This window comes from Juglans regia, chromosome 7 (genome assembly GCF_001411555.2).
Source record: "Juglans regia cultivar Chandler chromosome 7, Walnut 2.0, whole genome shotgun sequence".
In the NCBI taxonomy this organism is placed as follows: Eukaryota; Viridiplantae; Streptophyta; class Magnoliopsida; order Fagales; family Juglandaceae; genus Juglans; species Juglans regia.
Window position 1 is genome coordinate 43,178,074 of NC_049907.1, and position 8,235 is coordinate 43,186,308.

The 8,235-nt window shown below is 36.1% G+C and overlaps 1 protein-coding gene across 1 annotated transcript; it reads right to left on the bottom strand.

Annotated features, from left to right (window-relative positions):
* Positions 1 to 4,211: 4,211 nt before the first annotated feature.
* On the bottom strand, positions 4,212 to 6,407 carry LOC109001976 (putative receptor-like protein kinase At1g72540). Its single transcript, XM_018979511.2, has 5 exons — positions 5,888 to 6,407; positions 5,616 to 5,751; positions 5,336 to 5,472; positions 5,119 to 5,242; positions 4,212 to 5,022 (listed from the first exon to the last, which is right to left on the bottom strand). Exons 1-5 carry the CDS (start codon positions 6,263 to 6,265, stop codon positions 4,451 to 4,453), a joined length of 1,347 nt encoding a protein of 448 aa, XP_018835056.2. The 5' UTR covers positions 6,266 to 6,407; the 3' UTR covers positions 4,212 to 4,450.
* Positions 6,408 to 8,235: the final 1,828 nt, after the last annotated feature.

Sequence of the window (8,235 nt, forward strand, 5' to 3'; positions counted from 1 at the left end):
TTCAAGAAGCTCCGATTCCGACTCTGAAATTTTTTTTACTGAACACTTGCCCTCGAGCGATGTGTCGAGCACACGTTGTATTGAACATTGGCTCGAGCGACATGTCGAGCGGAAGTCGAGCAAACCTCTTTGGAAGAGTTCTGCTCGAGCGACAGGTCGAGCGGAAGTCGAGCAAACCTCTTCCAGAAAGGTTCACTCGAGCGACATGTCGAGCGGAAGTCGAGCGAACCTCTCTGGAAGAGTTCCGCTCGAGCGCACGTCGAGCTCCGATCTTATGTCGGAGCTCCGATAGGACCTCCGATCGGAGTCGGACTCCGACTCCAGTTCAGAGTCGGAGTCTGGAAACGAGCACTCCGACTCCGTCGGAGTCGGAGCCCAACCCTACTTTCTACTATATTATCGATTTTCCTAACAGATGATCTTGAAAAAAGAAATACGGAAATTTTCAAAAAATATCTCAAAACAACAAATTGTAGTGCACCTACAGCTTCCATCGCCTTCAATAATAATTCCAAAGTTCGCATGATTTTATAACCTATTAAAAATTATCTTATAAGACGACACTCTCTTTGTAAAATATGGATGGAAATCAAGAAATTAATCTAAAAATCAATTTTTTTTTCTTCGTATTCATACTGTAATTATTGTATTAGAGTGATTATTAAGAAATCTCATTCCCTTCACATCTATCAATTTTTGTTTTTTTTATTAGAATGAAAACTTGCTTAGTTAAAAAAGAAAAGAAAAGAAAAGAAATTGATGGATAAATCTCTTTTGAGATCTTTGGTTGATGTGACTCGGCGTATCTACCCAAGAAAGCTTTTGGAGAGGGCTGCTATTGTAGATTGAGCTCTGCTACCGCCACAAAAAAGTGGATATATTTTGAATAGTATATTTTATTTATTTATTTTATATATTTTTTTAATCATTATAAATATTTAAAAATAAATAAATAAAATTTTAATCATTAAATAAAGAAAAAAAATTTCTAAACACACATTCGAGATCTAAATTCGGAATCAAAAGCATTTAATTCAACCTTGTGGGCAGCTATGGTTTTTGCAGCAACAGTATTCCCACCAGAGATAGATATTTCACATTTGTCAAATCGGTGGGTGGAGCACTCGAGTTAGTGGGGTGGGAGGCAAGAAGTCAGCCGTTTGAAAGGACGTCGCCATTTTGTATGAACCTAAACCGCATTTATTTGTCAAGGATACGAAGTTGAGGCCAGTTTTTGGTTTTTTTTTTTTCAAATAATATATGCAGCGAGCAAGAGATAATGCTCTCCCATTTAGCCGATGAGAGTTATATGTGAAGGAAATTATAATAAATTTTCCGTTTTGAATTTGTGCCTTGTTGTTCCAATCTACGCCTTCTATTGTGTAACGTGTTGCATGTTTCAACTTTCACTTAGCTTTTCCAACCTCACTTCCGATTCTATAATGCAGAACTCTCATGTCATGTGCATGCAAACGCTTATCCAACCATGCCTTTTTTTTTTTCAAACACAAAACGTATACTTTCATAACTACTCATTAGGAAGTCCTTTAGCCACATCCGTATCAAAGAAAGGAAGGACAAACCTCCCCACACAAAACAAAAAACACTCATTTATCAATATCAGACTTATCAGTGACTGTCATTCCACTAGCCTCTCTTCGAAGACCCAGCCAAGTGACATGATCACTAGTAACATCGCTTGCTCCCAATTTGGCTAGACATTTACAGCTTTATTAATCTCTCTGAATGTATGTGCTAATTGAATCATCGAGAGGTTGAGAAATCATCATTATTTGCTCTCAAAACTCTCTAAACATCTCAATGAACATCTGCTTTCTCAAATGGAAGGGATAAAATATCACAACCCAAGCTCACCAACCCAGCCCAGCCCACCAAAAGACCATCATCAGGAAGCTAGGAAGAGATAATGAGTGGACAAGAAAAAGAGAGTGTCGGGAGGAGCAACAAGGGAGGTGCCCGAAAAATGAGAGAAATTTGTCAGATGTGCACTGAAGTAAGACAGGATAAAATGGATGAAGTGACATAAAGACGGATTATTCACCTGCCACAAGAGGGGCTTAATAAAATGGATCAAATCGATTGAAGATGAGGGATCTCTGAGCAACTACTCTGGGAAGAGAGAGAGAGAGAGAGAGAGCTTATTTTTCAACCTCCAGACAACTCTATTTTAGTTTCTTTGGGTTAAAGGGGCTCTGGCCGCATTTGTATAGTAAGATGCAAGAGTTTGAGAGACTGTAAAATACTTACATTATAGTAAATTTATCTCAAACAACCTGTGAACGTAAGTTCTGTGTCAAACTACATAAATCTGTGTGGCTCTCTTTATTTATATTTATTGCATTTATTCTTCATTTACTGTTATTAATGTACGTACGGATGTCGTAACACCACCTGGACCCCCTTGTGAATTGCAGACAACACCGATCAAAACTTGGGCCGCCCTCTACAATCCCAAGACGATTTTTTCTCCCGTTCAAGTCTGTGGGGGTGATTCTCGACCTTAACCCCATACATCCAAGATATCACTACTTGTGAATCAAATTCCAATCCAACTTTCAACTAGTGCAACCTCTCTAACAAAGCTTAAGCCCCTCTAGAATAGGCTTCACCTCGACCATGTATTAGTTCCTTCCCTTTATCAAGCAAAGAATCCCGCCACAAACAGTTCCTTTTGGCTCCTAACGAGCCCACCACCCCCACGAAATCTAGGATTACCCAAACAACTCCCATCAATATTAAACTTGACCGGAAAAGCCGATCTCTTCTATTTCAAAATTAGAGTCCTAGCTAATTTTGCAAGAATGCCAGGTAATCCCAGCTGCTGTGTCATTGATCTATCCAACATTGATACAAACTCGATCTTAGAAATTCTGAAAACAAATTCAGCCAACGAGAACTTAGGCTGCGTTTGGATGTTAAGCTGAATTCAGCTGAATTTAATTTTTTATGAATAATAGTGAGTTGAGTAATGGATGGAGTTATATGGTGCCATATAAACTGAGTTTAAAATATGTTTGGATGTTAAGATACGTTTAGTACTTTTTATGAAAAATTGAAAAAGGTTGTGGGTTCTACGTATAAAGATGTATTAAGTTGAAAATGGTTGTGGGTCCCACGTATAAAAAGATTTTGAGTTGAGATAAGTTTAGTAATTTAAAAGTTGGATATTTGAATATTATACTCAGTTTAAAATTAGACTAAACTCAGCTAAGTCTTGCAACCAAACGCAGCCTTAACCTTAAACAGTAAAACCATTTATCAGATTTATTGCGACAGGAAATGTATTTTATAAAATCAGATTTATCAAAAGCTTTAGGTAATAAAGATAGTAAGCCTAAGAAACGCCTATCATCCAACTTCAAAGAAGAAAAGGATAATGGTTTCAGACATAAAGTGTTCGATAGAACGATTGTCTGGGTTTAGCGGGGTTGGTGGAGGGGTAGAAATGTGAGTCTATCTCAAAAGAAAGAGTAATTATATTTATCATCTATTTTTTTTATAAATAAATATAGATAGAAGTTATTATTAGGAGTATCTATTTTACACATATGATATAGCATCATCTATACCACACATCTCCCTAAGTGAATATTGAGAACAATCAATTAGAAGTAGCCACACAGTGAGTGTAAAGTGTGCACTGTTAATGACTTATCTCTAGCATTACTCTTTTTTTATTTTTCTAATCATTATTTATAATATGACATTAAACAATTAGAAAAATTTAATACCACGTAATAAGATGATTAAAAAAGTAATTATAAATAGATTTTTTCCAAAAGAAATATAGTCTAGCCCCATAGAACATGTGCCGATCATTGAATACTGACCGGGAACTTCTCGCTGAAAATTCCAATGGAAATTTAAAATGATCAGGGATTTAAAGGATTGACAGAAGAATGCGGTCCGAATTACACATCTCAACGAGGCCTTACCACGAAATTCAAGGAAAAGCTTGGAAGTTGGCGATTTCCCAATAAAACCCAACTTAAGAATAGGGATAGAAGTCTTTTTAGTTCATACATTTTGTAGCATTGGAAAGTTCAACCCTCGTGACTACGAAATCTTAAAATTGAGTAGGAAATATTGTGCTTTGTCCTGAATTTAATCATCTAATTGATATTTTATATTTTAAACGTTATCGTAATTGATATATGAAATCATTTAAAATGTGTCACTGTAACTAAAGATGATAAAACTTAGAATCAAAGTAGCATGAATAGTCCAGATTATAGACTAATAAAATAACATGTAGAGTTTGGAAACTGGAAGCATGCTACTTCAAATATAGATGAACATACACGACGACTAGTCCAAAGTTACAACATGCTTGCCAAAACATCTTCTGTAATCTATATCTTTTTGTTTTTGTTTTTCAGAGTGTACAACTGACTACAACATGCTTGCCAAAACAGTGCAAAGTTGCAAACTATGCCCGTTCGTCCAATTGCTCTGGTTTGGGAGAGTACAAACTAGTCCCAAGAGTTTTATACAAAGCAGTATCAGAATAGACAGCGCGAGACCTCAATGACCTGATCCGATGTCTATGTCTATGACCTTTTCGGCGCTGCTGACGGTGCTTCTCTTTTGTCATCTCACATTCAGTTTCAGCTTCTCGTCCATTCTTCAGTGCACCACTTTCTTTTTCTCCTGCACTTGGTACAATGTACACAAAGGGTCCAATCGGGTTATCATTCAAGTCCAAGAGAGGCTCTAAGGTCTTGACCACATTGGTCATTGTGGGTCTTGATTTGGGGTGCAGGCTCAAGCATTGGTAAGCCAATAACGCAAACTTCCTAGCCCCTTCTGTCGAGTACTGCCCTTCAAGCCTGGGGTCCATTATTCTGTCTAGTTTATGGGGGTCCTTCAAAACAGGCCTTGCCCATTCTGCCAAATTCTGCTCTCTACTCGGTCGATTCTTGTCCACGGATCGTCTACCTGTTAGTAGCTCTAAAAGAACCACTCCATAGCTAAATACATCGCTCATAGTCGTCAAATGACCTGAGAATAACCATATTCATGGTTAATTAGTTATTAACTAACGCATTAATTGACATAGTAACTATAATATGAGCTTCAATAAACAAACTGTATTACCTGTCATAATGTATTCAGGAGCTGCATAGCCCTCGGTGCCCATGACACGAGTTGTGACATGAGTGTCCTCCCCTTCTGGTCCATCCGTTGCAAGCCCAAAATCAGAGAGTTTAGCGTTGAAATCCTGCATAGTGTATACACCTTACTTTAGTCTCACTTACTAGGCACCACAAAGTTGGATGATACGATAAATGGCTAAGAAGATCTGGGTTAGTACAGAGTCTAATAAGATGTTTGAAGCTTTAAAATCCCGATATATGACTGGTAATTCTTCTTCGTGGAGGAAAGCAAGGCCTTTCGCGGTTCCAATGGCAATCTTTATTCTTGTTAACCAAGGCAAGGCTGCAGAATAACCTGCATTAATCAGAAACAGAAATCTGTATCAGGAAAAGAAAATTGAAGCAACACATGGCAGGATTGAGTATGAAACTCTAAAATAGTTTTCCGGTTCATGTCTTAAGGTAGCATATTTGAAAGATCAAGCCGGGGATATGTACTTCTAAATAGTTGGTTCTCTAAGTTGCCACGCTCCATATACTCATACACGAGTAGCCGGTGCTCATCCTCGCAGCAGTATCCGATCAAATTCACAAGATGGGTGTGCCTTAATTGCCCAAGATATACTACTTCAGCCTGCAGAATAAAAATGATTCAAACACAGCAAATATTTTCAGCACTCGTAAGTTAAAAAAAATAGAACTGTGAATTTCTTTTTTAGCAAAATGTGAAAATCTGTAGTGAAGAAAAACGTGAGACTAGAAATGATTACCAGCCACTCCCTGTGGCCTTGTTTGCCATCCAAGTCTAAGACCTTGACAGCCACGGGTTGAGCTTCCAACCCAGGCCTTAGCTTGTCATCAATGAACCCCTTATATACAGGTCCAAACCCACCTTCACCAAGATAATTACTCTTTGAATGGTTCTGCGTAATAACTGTGAGCTCCTTAAGAGTAAAAATATGCAGATTTGATCCAACAAGAGAACTCGATAGATCACTTATGAAAGAGGAGGAGTTACTTAAATCCGAGAGCCACAGCCTCCGGAAAGAAATTTGTTTGGAAACCGGAAGGTTTGGCTCAGAGGTTGGGTTCTTGGCCTTGAAACAACCGGGTACGAAGCTTTTCAATGTGATCTTTTTGAAAGCCATACTTTTATTAAAGCAATGATCTGCCCCAAGTTGCTTAACATCAGGCTCAAGTACTCTCTCTAAAGCTTAAGGTTGAAGCAATTTATTGAGAATGATGTGGGCGTAAATTGTGATGTATTGTGAAGAAAGACTCAACAATGTAGTCTATGGCCGAATGATGACCAACCACATCCTTTTCCTTTGCAGGGAAGATTAATTTAATTTAATTAGTACAAAATATGGAAATCCATTGTACTGAACAATATCTTACATTTTTGGGTGGGAGAGTAAAAATGACCTCTGCACGGGCTTGACTTTGAAGGTTGACAGCAGCATTACCTTGGGAATGGTTCATATTAGCAAAAGAGTTTTGCTACACAACCTCCACCATATTCTATACTCTACATTTTTTTAAATTTTTTAAAATTTTAATATTTTTTTAAAATTTTTTTTTGAGTTTATTCTTTTTAAATTATTTTAAATTTTTTATTCATTATTCAAATAATAAATATTTAATAAAATAATAAAAATTAAAAATAATGTGGAATGTGGAGGTTGTGTGAATAGTAAGAAGTTGAGTAGATTTTTTGTTAGCAAAATGCCGGTCTATGGAGAAGTTTGCTTGATAATGTGCTAAATTCAATGCAACTGGGCTGATTTGAATTTTGAATTATAATAATGATTTTAAATAAAAATTAGAAAAATATTATTAGAATATTATTATTATTTAAAAATTTAAAAAAATTATAATAATGAGATAATAAAATATGATTTTCTAAATCAGCCTTTCATCTGTTCGACTTTTGGAATCCTCGACAAAAAGCAAAATCAAAACGCCCAGCCTCTTTTTGATTTTTATGTGCCAAAAAAATATCCTCTTGCACTTTCTTTTCTTCTTTTGTCCCTCTTGCTTAGAACTTATCCTGGTAGGTCCACTTGTATGCAGTTTTTCTTCTGATCATAAAGAATGAAAGCATGACTTTTAACCAGTATACGTCATTTGACCCAAAAACAAAGAAAATCGTCTCGATATTGGAAATAATTATTAATATTAGATTGAAATGATCAATAGCGCAAACAGAAGTATTCAAAGAACAGAATATATTAAATCATTTTTTTTTTCGTAGTTTTTTTTCCCATTCTTGTAACACTTTCCAATCAACAAAACCAATTAGTTTTCTCCGGTTTATTTCATCCACAATTGTGATTGTGTTCGTCAATCCTTCATTTTTCAGGCGGAGCCGAGCCGAGCCGAGCCGAGCCTTGACGGAAGTTAATAAACTAGGACATAACCTTGGCTACAATCTGTAAGGATCGTGCTACACCTACCAAATCATATGTTTTTTTATATTCTTAAATATTAAAAAATATTATAATATCATTAAAAAATATTTTTTTATAAAAAAAATGACAATATCCTAATTTTATTAATAGTTTTCACTTTCGAAAAAAGAAATAGTAGTTACAATATCAGATGCATGAGATGTACAAATAAGCAAAATAAAAAACAGCTCCCAAGCATCAAAACAACGTACAACAAAAACTAAATATGCAGACCGACAACACCAATACAAAAACCAAACCAAAACCAAAACATGCAAGAAGAAAAAACTACACATGCAAATAATGATAGAAAAAATAGATGAACTAAAACCAAGAGAAAGTGTATCTAGGATAGCAACTACGAAATGCGTAGATAAAAGAGATCAATTTTATCCATTCTAAGAAGACCACGTAACTAGCTAGGCAGATGAATACTATCATGATACCAATCCATATTAGAGCCCTCAACGTCTCTCTTGACAAGAAAATCAGCCACAACATTTTATTCACGATAAACATGACTCACACGATGCTCTATGCAATCCAAATAAGCAAGTAATTCATCACAATAATTCTCAAGATACCAAATACGATACTCACCTTTAGTAAGCCAATTAACAAGAAGCTAAGAATCCATCTCAATCTCAATATAGAAAAAATCAAATTGA